At 47.5% G+C, this 20036-nt stretch overlaps 3 protein-coding genes across 8 annotated transcripts in view; 2 read left to right on the forward strand and 1 right to left on the reverse strand.

Annotated features, from left to right (window-relative positions):
* Positions 1 to 591: 591 nt before the first annotated feature.
* wsb2 (WD repeat and SOCS box containing 2) lies at positions 592 to 7937 on the forward strand. 3 transcript variants are annotated; one of them, XM_076025808.1, is made up of 9 exons: positions 597 to 1109; positions 1690 to 1858; positions 2869 to 3062; positions 4033 to 4164; positions 4651 to 4751; positions 5421 to 5617; positions 6647 to 6736; positions 6819 to 6935; positions 7315 to 7937. In XM_076025808.1, exons 1-9 carry the CDS (start codon positions 1070 to 1072, stop codon positions 7520 to 7522), a joined length of 1248 nt encoding a protein of 415 aa, XP_075881923.1. In that variant the 5' UTR covers positions 597 to 1069; the 3' UTR covers positions 7523 to 7937. The 3 variants fall into 3 exon arrangements, with proteins under 3 accessions (XP_075881924.1, XP_075881923.1, XP_075881922.1); XM_076025807.1 differs by having other exon boundaries at positions 603 to 1109; positions 1687 to 1858; XM_076025809.1 differs by lacking the exon at positions 6819 to 6935 and having other exon boundaries at positions 592 to 1109; positions 1687 to 1858.
* Positions 7889 to 14544, reverse strand: rfc5 (replication factor C (activator 1) 5). Its single transcript, XM_076025817.1, has 11 exons — positions 14389 to 14544; positions 12381 to 12445; positions 11808 to 11944; positions 11615 to 11694; positions 11427 to 11500; positions 10536 to 10695; positions 9571 to 9652; positions 9256 to 9385; positions 8922 to 8999; positions 8610 to 8664; positions 7889 to 8541 (listed from the first exon to the last, which is right to left on the reverse strand). The coding sequence occupies exons 1-11, from the start codon at positions 14433 to 14435 to the stop codon at positions 8442 to 8444; spliced, it is 1008 nt and encodes a 335-aa protein (XP_075881932.1). The 5' UTR covers positions 14436 to 14544; the 3' UTR covers positions 7889 to 8441.
* Positions 14545 to 15223: 679 nt separating this feature from the next.
* Positions 15224 to 20036, forward strand: part of ksr2 (kinase suppressor of ras 2) — a 116873-nt gene continuing 112060 nt past the window's right edge. For 3 of the 4 annotated variants that reach the window (XM_076025797.1, XM_076025799.1, XM_076025800.1), the window contains exon 1: positions 15225 to 16064. In XM_076025797.1, coding sequence (XP_075881912.1) covers positions 15891 to 16064 — 174 coding nt within the window. In that variant the 5' untranslated portion in view covers positions 15225 to 15890. Of the gene's footprint in view, positions 16065 to 20036 lie in introns of all 4 variants that reach the window. The other variant, XM_076025798.1, reaches the window with a different exon arrangement.

The raw sequence follows: 20036 nt of genomic DNA on the forward strand, positions 1-20036 counted from the left end.
GCCCAAGAAGAAGTCGTGTCTGTTTCGTGTTAAATGTCTCTTTTGTTTTGAAACAATGCTTCCCAAGCCTTGCTGCTTCTTCTGCCTCTTCAGCTTCCAAACTGCAGAATTTGTGGTTTCATTTGAATCATTTGAAGGAACCATCAAATCACCACCAGACTCTCACAATGACTTGTAGGAAACAAGCAAAAGAAGCAAAGGATGGAATTTGTTCTCATTTCTGTGGAGGCCACTGACAGGAAGGAGACGCTGCATGTTGTCAGAAAACAGCAGGAATGTGAACTTTGCATGGGTCGATCCTAACCCCTCTAACAACCGGCCACAGTGAAGGTACAACCATTTTAATGAGCCCAAACATCACATGTGTGGCAAATCCCTCTCTGAGTGATTTTTATGCAAGAAGACTGAGAAGGTTCTGGGTTTCTCTGCCTCTTAAAACTGCTGACTCAGCGCCGGCGCCCCGACTCGGTTAGTGGGCTGCTGTGGGGAAGCATTAACTAACCGCCAGGCTTTGGTTGACCGATAGGAATTTTTCCTCCCTTCACTTCTGGGGAGTTCACTGACCAGACAGGACACACACACACACACACACACACACACACACACACTACACTGTAATGCAGTGAAGTGAATTTTGGCACTCACACCTTTGACCTTTTGACCCTTCCGATAAGGTTGTTCCAGGTCGCTGAAACAGGAACATGACTGGACGTGTTCCACACACACACGGTGACAGTCACCCAATAACAAGAAGAACAGCAACCTTGATGTGTATTTAAATGTTACCATAGAGAGAGAGAGAGAGAGAGAGAGAGAGAGAGAGAGAGAGAGAGAGAGAGAGAGAGAGAGAGAGAGGAGCTTACGTAATCAAGGAAAAACGTGACGACGTCGCGCAACAATAGCCAATGGCAGCAGCAGCAGCGGCGTGAGTCAGTCTGACACGAGGAGCAGCGACGCTGTTTGGATCCTCCACTCGGACGGACGACGGACCGACGGACGGACGGGCAGACAGCGGAGGACGGCACCCGAGCAGGATGATGTGAAGCGCCACCGAGGACGGACAGAGACGATGTGCTCCACGGCCAACAGCGCGGAGCTCCGGCCGCCACGTAAGACGCTTTTGACTGTCACGGCCAAGCAGGGCGTCCGTCGCCAGGCGGCGGCGCTGCCTCTGCTGCCTCTGCTGCTGCTGCCGCTGCTGCTGCCGCCGCCTCCCGGAGGAGCGGCACCCTTCCGGAGAGTGACACCCTGCCGGGGAGCGGCTATGTGTCACTGCAAGCTACCGGCCGTTTGTGCGCGCGCGCGCGTGCTGATATTGTTGTCGTTAGTGGTGATGGTGGTGCGTTCACGGTCGCCTCGCTCTCTTTCTCTTCTCTGACCAGCTCCTAATTGTCTGTTTGTGCGCGCGCGTGCGTGCTAATATTGTTGTCGTTGGTGGTGGCGGCGGCGGCGGCGGTGGTGATGGTGGTGCGTTCACGGTCGCCTCTCTCTCTCTCTTTCTATTCTCTGACCAGCTCCTAACTGTTTGTTTGTGCACGCGCGTGCGTGCTGTTGTTGGTTACGTTAGTGGTGCGTTCACCGTCGTCTCTGTCTCTCGCCTGACCAGCTCCTGAACGTTTATTTATGCGCGCTGATATTGTTGTTGTTGTTGGTGGTGCGTTTACTGTCGCCTCTCTCTAACTCCAGCAGCCTCCGACACGACCCTGATCCTGGAGCTGAAGACCCGGCGGCCGCCGTCCCTGGAGGGCCGGGCGGGCTGCGAGGCGTGGAGCGTGGACTTCTCCCCGGACGGAGCGTGGTTCGCCTGGTCCATGGGCCACGGCATGGTGTGGGTGGTCGCCTGGCCCCTCGACTCCGAGTAAGACTGCACGGTCCGAGCGCCTCTATTTTTATTCGTTATTATGACGGTGCTTAATCCTGTAGCGGTGCGTTCAGGTACCCCGTCTACTGTACATGCTCCCTATTTTCTTTCCCACTCTCCGGATGAGTGGGAGTGACACGGAGATGTTTTTTCTTCTTCTCCCCCCCCCCCCCCCTCCCCCGGTTCACCAGGAAAGAAGCTGCAGTGTGATGGAAAATGCCTGCAATTAAACATGCAGGAATAAATGCAAATGAAATGCGTGTCGAAGTAAACTCCGCTACTCTTTGAGTCACAAGATTATACAGGAAAGTGTTTTAACGTGGACACGCTGATTTTTCAATGACAAACTTTTACTTTGAATTGCAAAAAAGGATTCCCGGTGGTTTCAATGATCATTGTTTGTTTTTGTTATGTTGACTTCTCCAACTTGGATGTGCTATTTTTACCAGCCGAGGGTTCCTGCTGAACAGACATCACTGCTAATGTGCTCCTGTCTCTCTGTGGTGGTGGTTCTGGATGGGTTGACTGGAATCTCTTAAAGGCCCAGTGTTCTTGAACGTTTAAAAGGGAACGGCTGTTATGAAATAGGATGGGTAGCACGGGTGTGTGTTTCCAGATAAAAGTTATTTTCTATTTCTAGACGCAGCAGGCACACTTTCCGTATGTCGTTCTGGTTTTTGGTGTTTTCACTCTGACGTCGTCAAACAGGGATTAGCATTAGCATCGTTTGCCTTTTCACCAGTAGATGCCGCTCGTTCGTACACACTGGTTCTTTAGTAGTGTGGAAGGTTTCTCAGGTGGAGCAATAATAATACAGCAACAACAACAATAATAATGATAATAGTGCCTGTTGGTGTGGGTTTCTCTGATGACTCATGTCTACGTGTTGTGGTGACTCTTGACTTTTTCCAACTGCGCCCAAAGACAACATGACACATGCCACAAACGCACGTTCACACCTTCCCACGTGCCTTTCCACCCTGTCTTCTCCCCACCCCCCCAACCAGAGACTCTCAGGGTGGCCAGACCGACCGCGAAGACAAGAGCTTCAGCTGCGGCCATCCAGTGTGGGGCCTGGCCTTTGGGCCCAGACCCCCCAAAGGCAGCGCTCCTCGCCCGCCCACCAGGGGGAGCAGCACCAGGTTGCTGCTGGCCACTGGCCTGGAGAATGGAGTCATAAAAATCTGGAACGTGTTGACAGGTGAGTCTGTGACCGCAGCTGCGCGCACCTCCTTCTTGCAGCAGCCGCAGCAGCAGCAGAAGAGGAAGTGGTGGCAGCACAGTCGCATGAGAAGCAGCAGCAGCAGCAGCAGTAGTAGCAGCACTAACAGCAGCAGCAGCAGTAGTCATAGTAGCAGTAACAGCAGTTGCAGCAGCAACAGTAGTAGTAGTAGTAGTAGTAGCAATAGTAGCATTAACAGCAGAATTAGTAGTCGTAGTCGCAGCAACAACAGCAGCATTAACAGTAGCAGTAGTAGTAGCAATAACAGCAGCAACAGCAGCAGTAGCAGGAGTAGTAGCATTAACAGCAGCAGCACCAGCAGTAACAGCAGCAGCAATAGTAGCATTAACAGCAGTAGCAGCAGCAGCAGCAGCAGCAGCATTAACAGCAGCAGCAGCAGCAGTAGCAGGAGCAGCAGTAGTAGCATTAACAGCAGCAGCAATAGTAGCATTAACAGCAGCAGCAGCAGCAGCAGTAGTAGTAGTAGTAACAGCATTCGCAGCAGCAATAACAGCAGCACCAGTAACAGCATTAGCAGTAGTAGCAGTAGTAGCAGTCACAACAGCAGCAGTAGTAGTAGCAGTAACAGCAGCAGCAATAGTAGCATTAACAGCAGCAGCAGCAGCAGCAGCAGTAGTAGTAGCAGTAACAGCAGCAGCAGCAGCAGCAACAGCAGTAGTAGCAGTAACAGCATTCGCAGCAGCAATAACAGCAGCACCAGTCACAGCAGCAGTAGTAGCAGTAGTAGCAGTAGTAGCAGTAGTAGCAGTCACAACAGCAGCAGTAGTAGCAGTAGTAGCAGTCACAACAGCAGCAGTAGTAGCAGTAGTAGCAGTCACAACAGCAGCAGTAGCAGCAGTAGTAGTAGCATTAACAGTAACAGCATTCGCAGCAGCAATAACAGCAGCAGCAGTTTGTCTGTGTCTGAGCTGCTTGTGGTCTCTTTCAGGCGATGCTGTGTTTGACCTCCACGGCCATGAGGGCGTGGTCCGGGACCTGGTCTTCCCTCAGAACGGCTCCATGACGCTCATCTCGTCCTCCCGGGACAAGACACTCAGGATTTGGGACCTGGCCCATAAAGGTATTGTTGCTTCTTTTTTTTTTTATTTGTGTGCGACACAAATGCACCAGGTCATTCAAACACTAAATCCTGCAATGGGTGTCTGTGATTTTATCATGTTGTGTTTTCACAACCCAACCGTGTGTGTCAGCTGTGGCCTTATCAAAATGTAACATAAACACCCAGTGTCAAAGGTAAACGGGGGATTTTAGGGTGTTGTATCCTGGAAGTTGTTTCATCACTCAGTGCTGTTGAAGTTCCACCCCATTGATTGTTGGGTTTCAGATTTCCACAACAACAAACACATGCAAAATAATCACATAGTTTTATGCACTGTTTACTTCAAGGCTTACAATAGATGAGCGTGTTTTTAAAAATTTGTTTCTAAGCTTTTTTGTGAGAAAAAGATGTTCTTTCTGTTGTACATGTACATGTACATTTTTTTTGTAATTAACAAGACACAAAGAAGCAGTAGACATTCATTGCTGCCCCCCTCCTGTGTGGAAGGTAAACGGGTGCAGGTGCTCTCGGGCCACAAGGACTGGATCAGCTGCTGCAGCGTCTCCCCAGACTGCAGCATGATTGCTTCCGTGGGCAGGTTTGACAGGGTGAGTTCCGAGTCCCCTGGAAGATTGCGGCCACTCACGCTTGCTCCGTGCACTTTGTGCCCGTGCACTTTGTGCCCGCGCACCGTTGGCATTTCTCTGTTCAGAACAACAACTCAAAATCACAGTTTAGAGTTTGACTGAAGTTCTCTTATTGCGTAACGACTTTTCCACGGTGAAACTCTTGCCAACTGATATGAAGACGCGCCTGTGACCCTTCACCCAAAGGTTCAAAGTCCATGTGCGAACAGTTGTTAACCGAAGACGTCACTAAGTTGGCCGTTGATTTTATCTTTTGATGATTAAAATGAAAATAATCCTCATGTTGTTTTCGAAAATGTAATTAATATAATATATAATATAACTGTATTTATACATGTATGCATATATGCACATATATGTTATACTTATATATGTATATATATATATGTGTATATATATATATATATGTGTATATGCCAGAATTTCTATTTCTGTTCCATCGTGTTGGAAGTGGAATCCCTCCTCCACCCTCCCGGTGCCAACGCAGCCCCTGGCTGTTTGTTTTCTTTTCCTGCTACATGCTAAAGCTTGTTTAAGAGACTCTGAGGACTTTATAAGGGTGAGCTGCAGGCTCCAGCCTGCCCCGCTCTCCCCCTGCTCATTAAGCTGTCACGCTCCCCCGTTCCTCAGATGGTTTGCCTGTGGAGCCTGCGCTCGTACACCTTCATCCGCAACCTGACCGGCGGGATCCGGAAGACCTTGTACCTGCTGTCCTCCTGCGACTTCTCCCCCGATGGGGCGCTGCTGGCCACGGCGGCCTTCAGCGGCTCCAGCTGGTGGATTGACCTGTGGGACCCGTACACGGCGGAGAAACTGGCCACGCTGGTGTAAGTTTACACTTTAATATGGGGGCTAAAAATGGCAATGCAGCAGCAGCAGCATTCCAGAGACGCGCTGGCTTTCTGAGCTGATGAGCTCGGGGTCGGAAAACTCACCCCCCCCCACGTCAGAATAGAATTGTGGCGCCTCTCAGATATACGTGCGCCATCTCTGGGGAAGTAGGACAATGACACAGTTTTTTTTTTTTTTTTTTTGTGTCAAGTTATTTATATTCAGTCCACTTCACCAGAGTAACCACGGTATGATGTCATGGAAGTGGATGTCATTGTTTCACCTGAGTCCCTTTTTTGTGTTTAGGAGAACGATCCGTTCCCTCCGCTTTGCCCAGATTAGGATCTTTATTTACTGTATACCGTGTAATGATTTCCTCTGCTTGGGAAAGTTGTGTTTCCCACACTCGTTATCCACGTTTCCATCTGATGCGCTGTCTGACAGTGTGCACTCGGTGCCCTTGACTTGCGTTCGGGACAAAAAAAAAGAAAAAGGGACAGTTGTTCTGTTGCCTCGGTGCGATGAAGGGTTTTTACATTGGCTCGCCCTTTGTTACAGCAGGGACGGTGCAGAGCAAAGCAGCGTAGGCAGGAAGTCCCGGTGTGGGCGGCTGCAGAGAAAATGAGCTGGGCCGAGCCGAGCCGAGCCGAGTCAGTGTCTCCCACACAGCCAGACCTTGTTTGTGGTGGTGAGGGGCCACCGAGAAGACTCGCAGTTTTTTTTTTTACTTTCACTGTCGCGCACTTGCATGCAGCTCGCTAGCCAGTGAGCTCATTAAGTAAAAGAATAACACTTTGACGACAGTTGCAACGCATATAAAAGAAGTGAAACGCGCCCCTCTCATAGTAACATGGGCGTGGTCTGTTTCAATGAAAATAATCGGTTCTTCATAATAAAACAGCTGCACTAATTTTCATGTCCTGCAGAAGCGAATCTGAACTTGGGTTCAAGAGGTCTGTATTGTTGAATTGTTGTTTTGGTGAACTGGCCCTTTAAGGACACGCCTCCCATTCTGCCGCACACAGGGACTACTTTGACGACTACGGCCAGAACCAAATCTCTGCCATACAGTTCTCGCCCAGCGGTCAGCACCTGGCCATCGTGACGGATGACAGGTGAGCAGCGCTTCTTCTCGCACGTTGTCACCGAGACCTTTATTCTGAAGGGGGGCCGCTTCCTGTTTTGTTGTGTGCGCAGAGCTCTTCGCATCTGGGAGCCCGGCAAGAGAGGGATGGTGATGCAGACCAAGGCGGACAGGGACTCCAACGGCCTGTGCTGCGACTACCACCCACAAGGGGGCGTCGTTGCCACGGGGTACGGTTCGCACAACGCGTCAACACAGGGACAGGAAAGAAATAACATCTAAACATCCACATGATTATCTTTGTTATATCTTTATTATTATTATTATTATTATTATTATTATTATTCTTTCACCGCTGGATTGAGTTCAGCTGATGAGAAATTTGCTGCTGAGATAATGGACAAAATTAGTTACAATTTAACATTAAACTAAAGAAAAATATCAAAGTGGACTAGTTGTGGCTCAGGATCTTCAAATCCAGAGGTTCTGGAGAGAGTCATCCAAGCACCTTCTGCCTCTGACTCGAGGTGTTTATAGGCCAAGCTGAAGACTGTGGCTTTGGTCTGGCCCGCCATCACTTCACTCACAGTTCTCGTCTTCTCGTGGCAGAACCCGGGATGGTCACGTCCGGTTCTGGCGGGCCCCCGTCAAGGTGCCCAGCCTGTCCCACCTGTGCCGCTCCATCCTGCGCCACTCCGTCTCTACCCACCAGATCGAGCCGCTGCCACTGCCCAAGAGGATCCTGCAGTTCCTCACCTACAGGAACATCCCCGACCACCTCAAGACCTGCTGCTCTTCGGAGGACGATGACTGGTGAAAGTTGACCCGGGGGGGGGGGGCAAGAAGGAGAAACCAGGAGGAGCGAAAAGGAGAGGGGGGGGAAAAAGGGATGCTAACACAATGCAACAAGTTATTCTCAGTGAATGATTGAACAAACTTGTCATAGTAACTATAATGTTTGCGTTTCGAGTCTGATTTAGCTTTATGAATCATCTCACCGTAACCCCACCTGGATGCAAGGACCTGGTGTAGTATTGCACTGCTACAAGATGATGCATCCAAACTACATTAAATGCCCACATGCTTGACTTGAATATCACATATTTTGTACTTAATTTATTATGTAAATAACAGATGTATATGTATTTCTAATATCTGTGTGTATCAACAAAGAGAACTGGACTTATCAGAAATAATTTTATTAAACAGAATTATAACAGTTTTACACAGTTTCCTGGAGGTGCTGTTTTGTTTTTGCCGGCTGATTATTATTTTGTTGTTTGTTTTGCACCAGAGACGCCGTTTGGACAGAATAAATTTAACTCTTGTTGATTTTCCCCGAGCTCGTCTTTGAAGAGCGCCGACGAAATTTCCCAGTTTGTTTTGCAGATGTGAGTCAGATGGCTGCGGGCCGTCGTGGTGCGAGAACACACACACACACACACACACACACACACACACACACACACACACACACACACACACACACACACACACACACACACACACACACACACACACACACACACACACACACACACACACACACACACACACACACACGAAGATGTAGGCAGGGAAGAATCTGGAACGTTGTCACCCCCCACCCCCCCCACCTCTTCCCAATTTGGTAAAATGATCGGGAAAAAAAATGTGGTAAAAAGAAGAAGCAGAAGCTGTGTGAGGAGAGGAGCTGGTCAAGGTTCCCAGAGAACGGTGGTGGTGGCGGTGAGGAGCTAGGAGGCCTCGCTGACCACCAGGTCTCGGACCGCCTGGAACGCCGCCACCATGGAGCTCAACTGGATTTTCTCGTTGGGCCCCGAGGCCAACCTGTGTCTGGACAAGAGACAGCAGCAACATTAAGGCTGGTTCTGCGGTTCAGACCTGCGCTCTGAGAGACTTACTCCACGTCGGCCAGCTTGACCAGTAGAGCCATCCGGACTGCTGCTGGGAAGTCCACTGCAGGAGGGAAAAACTCTGAGGTTAATGAAGCGTTTTGTTTTTTTTTATTTTTTGGTCCCCTTCCAAGTGTTTGAAAGGTCCAAAAACATTTTTTTTGCTGGAGGCTGTACACACAGGGCTAAAATATCCAGTTTTCTGGAGAGCCACAGGGCTTTGTGGATAACTAAATCGTGAAAATGGGAACTTTCTGGGACATTTAAAACTCATTTTTCATTTGTGCAGAAGAATAATGCAGTAGGTTTGAATCCAGTCACCTCTGTGCACGAGCAGATGGACCTCAGTGAGGATGTCCTGAAGAGCCAGGCCTTTCAAAGTCTTGAGCTGCAGGATTTCTGTGAAGGAGGCGTTCAGGACAAACAATAACTCACTCTAAGATGCCACCCCCCCCCAAACCGACTGCACGTCATGAATCCATTCATAGAGCTGATTGGCTACTCAATTCAGAGCAAATTAAAATGCTTTGGGTTGGACCTTGGCAAGATGGACGAGGGTGGTTTTAGAAGAGGACTTCTGGGAGACCAGTCGCGTCGCAGGGATAACTTAGACATCCCAATCACAAACAAACCCCCGATGGTCAGTGAAGGATACGTTTGTAGGCCGTGGTGAAGTCCTTGTTGAGGGACCAATCCAGGATGTTGGCGATGTCTGAGCGGAGAGGGTGACCCGTGCAGGTGTACACCGTCTCCTCCGTAACCTCCCCGTACGCCATGCTGGTGCTCTGCAACCACAGGGGGAGCAGGCCTAGGATCACACAAATGACTGGAGAAGGGTTCGGGACTTGTTGTTGCCAACAACAAGTCCCGTGGCCTGCGCGCAGCCCTTCTCCATTCAGACGACCTGGGACGACTGAGAACCTTCACAGACCAATTCAAGGATCGAAACCCAGAATGCTCTGCTCCGTACCTGCAGGATGTTGATCGACCGCCTCATATCGCCTGCCGATAGCGTCACAATGGCCTTTCTGCCATCTGCAGTGATGTTGATGCTGCCAGAAACAATTACACAATCCATCTAAGCAGTTGTTTTCAAAGTGTGGGGAGCAGAAAACAAAGTTAGTACGACACCGATTATTTAAAATTTGGCTTTTTTTTTTTATCCGTTTGTTGCCACAGAGCATCATCTGCAAAGAGGTGCTTGTTCACGACACCGTGTAAACTCCCAAGCACCAAAGTTTAATGACCAAGCCACGGGAGTTTTTTTTATTTTATTTTATTTTGTTGATGGAAACTTAAAGAACCGCGGTCACAGAAGAAAGTCGTCGAGGCGTTTGGCTGTATATGCCAAGGCAACCTTTCTTCTCCATGCAGCTGGACAAATCCAGCGATGTTGCTAACTATGCACAGCTAATAGTGCGTGGAAGCTTCATCCAAGAGCTCGGTGTCCAGGAGGAGTCTCTGTTTTGCCATCCTCTGCCCGGCTCGCACTGCAGCAGCGACAGCAACACTGTCCGTGGTGCACAGTGATGGTAAAAGTCTGACCAACGCTGATCTGTTCATGATTTGATTTGAGGAATTGCACAGGTAGGCCTTAAAGTGAACAGTGAACTGAGAACTTGTACTTGAATTTGTTTAAAAGTGTTCAAAAATATGTTTTAAAACACTCAAATGTGTTAAAATACGTTTGAAAAAGATGTTAAAGTGTTTAAAAAATATATATATATATAAAAAAAAGACATTTAAGCATATATTCAGATAAAGAGAATCAAAATGTTTTAAAAATAGGTCTAAGAACATATAAGATGTACGGTAAGATGTTTACAAAAATAACCTCTCAAGCCCGCGTGCAACATACAGCAACGAAAATAATAGGTATTTAAAAAGTATTTAAAATCTCTCTCCCGTGCACGACGCACACAGACACACACACACCTCTCCTGCTGGATGACGTGCTCCAGCCGAGGCATCATCTGCTCAGGGGACAGTGGCCCGAAGCGAAACCTGGTGCAGCGGGACTGCAGGGCTGGGATGATCTTGGACAGGTAGTTGCAGATCAGACAGAAGCGGGTGTTTTCAGTGAACTTCTCGATCACTGGAGAGAATTAGCGGTAGGAGGGTGGGGGTGGGGGTGGGGCGGGCAACAGATTTAGTCAGTCACTCAGTTTAGGTCATCAGTAATGCACAATGTTATTGAATCAGAGCAGAAAATTCTTTAAAATCTTCAACAGTTTTGGTTGAAAGTCTAAGATTTGACTTTTTTATCCCCTAAATTACAAAACTGTCTCTTTTTTTTGCACATGGTTTATTTTGAGGCTGTAAAACCCAAACGTAAACACATTCAGGCCATAGCTGATGTGCTCGCCAATTAAAGAAGTCCATTTTCCAACCATCTACCAAGTTGGATGGTGTTTCAATGGAACCAACCAACCAACCAGATTTTCAAAATGAACAGTGTTATTATTATTATCAATAATAATAATAATGGGTACACACACACACACACACACACATACACATACACATACACATACACACACACACACACACACACACACACACACACACACACACACACACATACACATACACATACACATACACATACACACACACACACACACACACACACACACACACACACACACACACACACAGATATATATATACACATACACACATACATACATATACACAACATATATTTAATAGAGGCTAATATGAAGGGGTACACAGCGTGTAATTCACCAGCAGCCAAATGGTCTCGCTGCTCAGTGAGCCATGTGGCTCACAGTGGGCAAGTCCTGGCTGAACAGATGGCCTTACCTCGCCGCAATGCATTCTGGGCGTCCTGGGTCATGGCATCGGCCTCATCCAGTATCACCAACTTGAAGCCCTTCCTGCAGGACAAGAGGGACCGAGAAGGAGGCGCCAGTCTGAACTTCTCTGGCTGCTCAGCAAAGGGATTTTGATTGAAAGCAAAGCTGGTGATGTGTGCTGGTCTTCAGTCTCACTTGAAGATGGTTCTGGTGCTGGCAAAGCTCAGGATGGGACCTCGCACAACGTCGATGCCTCTGTCATCTGACGCATTAAGCTGTAAGAAAAAAAAAAAAAAAAGTTCACGTCAGAGGAAGAGGTGTCATCCATTTCTCTGAAGCGTCAAAACAGCCCGATATGAAAAAGGAACGTGGAGGATTTATCGCGTACCTCCAGAACCATGGAGTTAAACTCTTTGTCCTTATACAGCTGCTTGGCGCAGGCCAGGATGGTGGAGGTCTTGCCTGTGCCTGGGGGGCCGTAGAACAAGAGGTGGGGAAGCTTCTCCTCGTTGATAAACCTCTGGACTGAAGGGATGGCGCAGCGTTGGAAAAACAAAAATCCTCTAATTATGAAGCGCCGAGCCATAAATGGTGCTGAATTACAGACGGCAGCTTTGAAGTATTGCTGATGAGGAAATGCAAAACAAATGACTGGCAACAACAACATGATGCAAACTGGGGGAGAAGAAAGTCACAAGTTTGTTTATGTCTTGTTTTAGATACATTGACTCGGTGTTGTGCTGATAGGAAAACACGAACAAAGCCAAACCATGAAGTTTACATACTTTTAAACATTTTAAATGAGAGACTTAATGTTCATTTTTTTTTTTTTTTTACAAATATCCCAACTGCAAGAATGGCATTGATGTGTCAGTGGCAGAGATGCACAGGAGTGCAACGCATTGCCACCCACTAATAACTGAACATCCATTTAGCATGCTTAGCGTCTGCCGACTCTTACTTGTACTGAGGATATCTTTGTGTGAGATCAGGTCGTCCAGCGTCTGCGGCCTGTATTTCTCCACCCTGCCAAGGAGAGAAGAGACATTTGGCCCATGAGCATTGAGCACGATGATGGCCGATCACCCAGCCCATCTGAAGGACCACAAGTGGCAAGTAAAAAAAAGTACAAATTTGGTGGCAACTTTTTTTTTGTTTGTTTTTGGCCAGGCAGTGTATCTACACAGCATGCTTTTCAAACATCACCTGGAGACATCTTTCTTCACTGATAGGTCACCGTTTGACCTTGAACGACTCAAGGCAAAAGGCCAAAATAGAGTCATCCCTCATCAGAGACGATGCAGCATTCGTTGCTCACAGTGCAACAGCACGACTACGACGATGATGGAAACAACTGTCTCAAGCATGCAAGGCATTTTCCCTGGTCACCAGCGTAAGGAAAACTGTCATTACAGGTACTACCTGAAACATTTGAATATCAAGTAGAAGTTGTTTTATTTTGGCAATTTAACATAAAAGATGAAACCAACAGATTTTACCGAACGATTACACGCAAATTGACATCACTCAAGCAGTTCCTTGTTGTAACTTTGTTGATTAAGATTTTCAGCTTATTAAAACCACAAACTCTAAAATTGGAGTTTTTTTTTTTTTTTTTTTTTTTTTTTTAAAGCTGTACGACCTGATCAGCAAAATCCAAAGAAATAAAAACTTGAAATATATTGATTTGCATATTATTTGTTTATATAATATGTCCAATTCACCCAAGACGGCTCAACCCAATGCAACATTGAGCTTGATTGCAGAAAGCACTGGAATCCGTCAACAAGCTCTGTTACCTTGGCTCTATCATCACTGCCTCCACATCAATAGATGATGAAATCAATGCTACAATTGGGAAAGCAGGAACGTCCTTTGGTAATCTTACAAAAAACAAACAAACAAACAAACAAAGTGGAACAACAAGATGCTCACCATCGAGACTAAGATCAGGATTTATGAAGCCTGCATCCTAAGCACACTCGTGTATGGATTTGAATAATGGACAACTTATGCAGGCCAAGAGAGGAAATTAAAAACATTCCACTTAGCATACGCTGGGAAGAGAAGAAAACCAACACTGACGTTCTGAAGAAAGCAAACCTCCCAAGCATTTTCACCATATTATGTAAGAGGAGACTCAAGTGGCTGAGTCATGTGACTCGCGTGGACGATGCCAGGATCCCAAAGCAGATGCTGTATGCTCAAATGGCAACTGGCAAGCGGGCAAGAGGAAGTGCAAAAACAGCGTGTCCAGGTGCAACATTATTCTGCCGACCTGGAAACAACTGGCACGGAAATCAGCTGTAACAACCGGCACGATGTACTATGAGAGCACAACCATCTCAGATTCCCATGCTGAGCGCCTAAAGAGGAGAGAGAACACCACCCAACCTTGCGGTACATGCCTGATCTGCAAATTCTGCAGCAGATGTTTCTCTTCCAACATTGGCAGGATCAGCCATGAAAGAAGACGCACGACATGACATAGCGACAACGAGCTGCTTAGAACGTCTACTAAGAGGAAAAGTGCCATCATATATAACTTAAGTACATCGCAGAACCACTACTTTCTCACTTTCAGTTGAGTAAAGGAGTTGGTTAAGTACTTTTACTTTAACCAGAGTATTTTTTTGTTTGTTTTTACCCCAAGTATCCGTACTTTTACTTAAATACAAAAAGGTGGGAACAGTTTTGCCACCTCTGCACAGGTTACAAGCTACCCCCCCAAAACCCGACGACTTGACACAGTCGTCTTCCGGACGTTGGACACTTGATTAGTTGGCACAAATAGGACTCGTCGTTTTTCTTGACATCTTGTACCCCTACAACCAAAAGGCAGCGTCGTCACACACACAAGCACTAAACCTAATGCGGCTAGCTGCTAGCTCGTATAAGCCCGTACAGGTTAGCTGGCTAGCACCAACTTTTACACGTTTCCGATTAAAAACCAGCGACTTTTAACTCACCATGGCAAGTTCCTGGTTTTTGGCGGCGCTTTACCGGTAGAAGCCATGCTGTATCTCTCCGTCAGTCTCGCTCAAAATGCTGCTTTAACACTTCAGTACTCAGCCCCGTTCTGTTGTTGGTGGTGCAGGACGCGTTTGGCGCGTTTCACTACGAAGCCTGCGTCAACGTCACACAATGTGCAACCAATGAGGTCAGTTTGACCTGGTCACATGGGCGAGCCTGTCAGCGGGCCCCCTCGCATATAAATGACGATGAAAAAAAAAAAATGAAAATATATTTGCGAATGCAAATAAAAAATAGTAATAGTATTGCTACTGTGCTGTGTGTTGACATCAATCATCTTCACGTTAACTTGGTTAAACTTATCTTGTGCCCCTGTGTGTGTGTGTGTGTGTGTGTGTGTGTGTGTGTGTGTGTGTGTGTGTGTGTGTGTGTGTGTGACGCGCGCGCGTAGTCCGCGTTTTCGCTTCACTCCTCACGCGCTCACCGTAATCCTCGCCAAAATAATAAATAAATAAATAAATAAATAAATAAATAAATATCTCATCTCGCGAGAGCGGCCCCTCGCGGAGGCGCCCATGCGCTGCGATGCTGCTGCTGCCGCTGTTGCTGTGGGTTTGATTGACAGGAAACATGTCGATGTGGTGGGAGCTAACAGGGATGCAGCTGCTGCCAGGGGAGACACGGAGGACCTGCATCCAGTCCGCCCATCACCACCGCTAGACCCGCACCGCACCGCACCGCAACGCAACGCAACGCACCGCACCGGGGCTCCGGCGGCGATGCGCTAAAAAAAAAAAATATATAAGAGAAAACCGAGAGAGAGAGAAAACCGAGAGAGAGAGAGAGAGAGAGAGAGAGAGAGAGAGAGAGAGAGAGAGAGAGAGAGAGAGACGAGGAGGAGGAGGAGGAAGAGGAAGAACAAGAGAAGAGGAGATACAGGAGCAGCATGGATGCTGCGGCCAGCCGCGTCCGGCTCCTCCTCACGGTGTGTCTGATCTGAGGCTGCGAGCGGAGGCACCTGGACGAGGCGGCAGCAGCAGCAGCAGCAGCGGGGACGAACACCGGGACGTGTTGTTGCAATGGAGTCGACCGTGTCACGGCTCAAAGCCCGTCAGTAGACCTACAGCATCTCCTCCATGGCGTTCTGCAGGTTGACGCGCTGCGTGGACTTCACGCTGCTTCTCCCTTAGAACCTCCGTGCTGGCTACTCTCTCCCCCCCCCCTCTGCAAACCCAGCGCTCATCCTTATCATCGTTATCATCATCATCATCATCATCATCATCATCATCATCATCATCATCATCATCTTCTTCTCCTTCTTCTTCTTCTTGTTCTTCTTCTTCATCATCATCATCATCATCATCATCATCATCATCATCATCATCATTATTGTTATTGTTACCGTTACCCCCCTCCCCCCATAAGTGCAGCGGGGGAATTCAACTCCTCGCAAGCTCGCCAGAAGAGAGAGAGAAATAATAATTAAAAAAAAAAAACTATGAACGAGGAGATGACAAAAAGCGAGGAGCAGCACCTGAGTTTGCAGAAAGCCCTGCAGCAGTGCGAGTTGGTGCAGAACATGATCGACATCAGCATCTCTAGCCTGGAGGGCTTACGGACCAAATGTGCCACATCCAACGACTTGACACAGAAGGAGATGCGAACGCTGGAGGTAAGGCGACCATTCCGGGGGAAGCGGGGACTCGAGGGGTGGAGGTGGACTCAATCTGTGCATCTTCATCCCAATCAATACGGGGTGCGGGGTGGGGGGTGGGGGGGGTGATGTTTGTGTGTGTGTGTGTGTGTGTGTGTGTGGTGGGGGGGTCACCGTCTGATGTTTCCATCTAGGCCACGGTGCACATCCCCCCCCCCCTTTTACTCAGTCTGTGGGGTGTCTGTGTCTTAAAAGTGCAAAGATGGGGTGCGAGAATGCCCCCCCCCCCCCCGACCACCACTACCACCCACCTGCCCACCCATCCACCACCACCACCGCTACTGTCTGTGCGGTGCAATAAATCAAGCAACGGGGCTGCTGCTGCTGCTGCTGCTGCTGCTGCTGCTCTACACTTGCGCATTCTGCAGGTGGCGGCCGGAGAAGCTTCTCCTCTCCATCACAATAATATCTGAGGCCTGTGCAGCAGCAGCAGCAGCAGCAGCAGGCGGCGCCGTGTATACAGTCCAGCAGCGCTGAGACTCGGAGACGCAGCAGCGGCGCAGGGCCACTGTTGCAGCGCCGCCGCCGTGGTTACGCAAGACGGCCAGATTGCCTAGAAAAATGAAATTAAAAAATAAATCCTTATCTGTTTAATTGGCTCCGTTTGACGGGGTGGTGGTGGTGGGTGGGGTTTTTTTTTTTTTCTTCCGTAAATTGAGTTACGTAACGGCCATAACATGCCGGTATTATTGTTGGATCCATCACTGTCCACTCTTGGGCCACTTTAAAACCCGCTGGGACAGTGAGAGGCTCTTATGGGGACATAAAAGATGTCATAAAGTGCGATAAGGTCAGCAGACGGAGCCCGTGCGTTCAGACCCCCATCCCTCGCACCCAACCCCCAACCCTCCCACCGTGATGCTTTGGGACGTTTGGGCAAATACCATTAAGTGAGATAAAGTCGCTATAAACTCACCACTGAGTGTCTATCAACACACTCTGTCCTGCAATTTAGAGATTACACGGGGTGGACACCTGTGATTCTCTCTCTCTCTCTCTCACTCACACACACACACACACACACACACTGGCCTGTTGTGTGATCCGGTGTTGTATGTTGTGTGTGTGTGTGTGGAAGTGAAGTGTGACACCGGGACAGAGCGACTTGAAGCTCTTGTTGCTATTCCACACTCTTGTCTTCTATCAAGATTAATTATCCCCCCAAAGAACTGTAGATCTTTGTAAAAACAGCTTATTTTTAGTGTTGCGTTTCCAGCATCCTTTAAAAAAAACAAAAACAACCCCTAGTATATTGATGTTGCTGATTTTCAAAACTGTGTGTTTTCACTCACACACGCTTGAAGGATGGACTTTCTTCTTCTCCTAGGTTTGGTTTAGCTGTTATAGGTGATCGAATGCTTATTGTTGCACAGCATTCCCCCCCCCCCCTGTGATGTCACAAATGCACTGCTGCCCTTATGGTGTCCCTCCCGTTCAGGTGTTTATTCTACACTCTGAGACTGTCTTGTGGCCACCTCGTTTTCCACTGGATGGCACAACAAAAGAACAGTTTAAGTGGGAAGCTGAGGTCAACAGGTGACAGACGGCTAACCCAACTGCGCTGGACATCTGTATCATTTTTACATAATCAGTCAGATAAAGTTGCTTCACGGGAGGTCAGAATGAAAAAAAAAAGAAGCTACAAAATGGCTACAGTATGGGAGGTCTAAATATTTTTTCTTGTTATGTAATGACTCCACCTCTATGTATGGAAGAAGTTGTAATAAGCTCTAAAGCACCTTGGTTGTTATTTTTTTTAATATATATATATAAGCAGCAGTAAGTTGGAGGGCTTTGTGTAGATAATATCCACAAGCTTTAGGGTGGAGATGTTGTAACCGAGCACCAACTTTTCTTTTACGGCCTTTTCTTTGCTCGTATATTTACTGTATTTTCGACCATGTTAGACTTAAAAGTAATGCATTTGTTTAAAAGTACGGGTGTGAAAAGCTTCTGCATGCAAACGGCGGTAATGCACAAGGTCCTACATCGTCTGACAGCTGATTCCACGCTACGTTGTGAACTTTCATCCATTTTGTCTTTTCAACAACACAATTTCACGAGCTGTTTGAGAAGCAGGTGTCGTGTTTTATTTGCCACACAGACCCAACATGGTGGTTTAATGAAGTCATGTTTCGTTTGATAATGGTCCAAAAGAAGTCGTCACACTTGTAAGTGGTATATATGATAGTAAGAGACGAGCGCCAAGGAAGAAATGACTTCTGCTATCAAGGCAGAAGTTTGACTTCTGATCACGGCAGTGCAGAGTCATAGCAGCTGAAGTCTAAGTCACAAACGCTGGTGGAGGTGAGCTCTGATTTAAACCACTGCTATGGTTGCTGTGGTTCTGTTTTAGTCCCCACATACTTGTTGTTGCTGTTGTTTCTGTATTGATTGAGTTCTTAATTCTCATGTTAAGCTGTTTGTTCTACTGGGCTGTTTGGCTACAATAGGGTATCTATCTATCTATCTATCTATCTATCTATCTATCTATCTATCTATCTGTCTATCTATCTATCTATCTATCTATCTATCTATCTATCTATCTATCGCGTTCACAATCCGTCTGTCCGTGCTTTGAAAAGACTTTGCCCTCCAGACAAAACAGGAAGAACACTGGCGTGAACCCAGGTGGGACCGAGGTATTCTGGTAGCCACATACTGTTGTGGGCTGCACCTCATCTGCTGTTAAATTTAGGCAACGATCCCCCTCTCAAAACACATTCTATCAATAGTCAGAAGCCGACGCAGACGCGGGATCGACTGTTCCAGAGAGGCGGATCGAGGCACGTCTGTTTTGCTGGGCAGAAGAGCGGAACGTGTTTAAAGAAATGAATTAGCACGAAGGATAGAAGACGTTTCCCCGCTGTGTGACAGTTTCACACCAGAGCTCTGCGTCGAGGCCTTTCACGGGTCTTTCAGGCCTTAATGACAAACGAGTTGTTCACCAGGGGTTTGTGTCAGGACCACGGTGACGTCAGTCAGACCTCCTCGTCCACCTTGCCGCGGCCTTAATGAGTGTTTGGTGCTTGTGGAGATTCCTCCACCACGTCTCTGCTTTTTCCACCGCTATTTTTAACCCAACGGACACTTACTGCACATCACAATCCAATCTGTTGGAGGCGCCGCGCGCCGGCCAAAAGCTTTACCAAAAATAGCAGCCTATATAATTATGTGGATGAAGTGCTCATACTGGTTTCCATCATTAATATGATGATGCATTGTTGACGGTCTCCCATGGAGACACCAGAATGATCAGCACATAGGATGGATGATTTTTATTTTTTTGCTGCGATGGAGACGGACACGAAAGCACCTGAAGAGTCATAAAAACTGTTGCCTTTTATTCATATTTAAGTAGCATTAGGTGGCCTTTAATTAGTGCAGCAGAAGCAGCAGCAGCAGCAGCAGCAGCAGCAGCAGCAGCAGCAGCAGCAGCAGCTCTTCTGCTCCTCAAAGTTGGACGGATGATTCTGTTCTTCATCAGAGTGGTTGATGCACCGCTTGCAAAGTTCAAAGACTACAACTACTAACTGCTGTCTGATGACTATCTGCAGACTCCAGTTGGAGCTGCTCTCACAACATGACTGACACTGAATCTCTGTCAGTCATCACTAGTCAGTGTGACGACTATTGGTCAGTGTGAAAACCGATTACAAGTCCTGGATATGATTTGATACTAAAATCAACTGTTGCAGATGAAATTCAGCCTGATAATGACAAAACGTTATGGGCAATTTACACTCATTGCTGTCCAGTCAGTGTTGTTACACATTGGCATGCCATTGTACGAACGATAGCTAGTTTTATGAGATGTGCAGGTTATCATCAAGGAACTTTGATGGCTGTACCTCACCATGCCGCGAAATTTGAAATTTTGCTTCACTATAAGAAATAACATGATATACATGGTACAGAACTTTGGTCCAC

The sequence above is a fragment of the Nelusetta ayraudi genome, unplaced genomic scaffold (genome assembly GCF_046127955.1).
Source record: "Nelusetta ayraudi isolate G7.1 ecotype Tasmania unplaced genomic scaffold, CSIRO-AGI_Nayr_v1 ptg000018l, whole genome shotgun sequence".
Taxonomy (NCBI): Eukaryota; Metazoa; Chordata; class Actinopteri; order Tetraodontiformes; family Monacanthidae; genus Nelusetta; species Nelusetta ayraudi.

Bases quoted from the DNA above. Each gene is read 5' to 3' on its own strand.
- wsb2 (XM_076025807.1), top strand. From the start codon at position 1,070: ATGTGCTCCACGGCCAACAGCGCGGAGCTCCGGCCGCCAC. The intron at 1,110-1,686 runs GTAAGACGCTTT...CTCTAACTCCAG, and splicing joins CGCGGAGCTCCGGCCGCCAC to CAGCCTCCGACACGACCCTG. The intron at 4,165-4,650 runs GTATTGTTGCTT...CCTGTGTGGAAG, and splicing joins TTGGGACCTGGCCCATAAAG to GTAAACGGGTGCAGGTGCTC.
- rfc5 (XM_076025817.1), bottom strand. From the start codon at position 14,435: ATGGCTTCTACCGGTAAAGCGCCGCCAAAAACCAGGAACTTGCCATG. The intron at 12,446-14,388 runs GTGAGTTAAAAG...TCTCCTTGGCAG, and splicing joins AAAACCAGGAACTTGCCATG to GGTGGAGAAATACAGGCCGC. The intron at 8,542-8,609 runs GTAAGTCTCTCA...TCTCTTGTCCAG, and splicing joins GTCAAGCTGGCCGACGTGGA to ACACAGGTTGGCCTCGGGGC.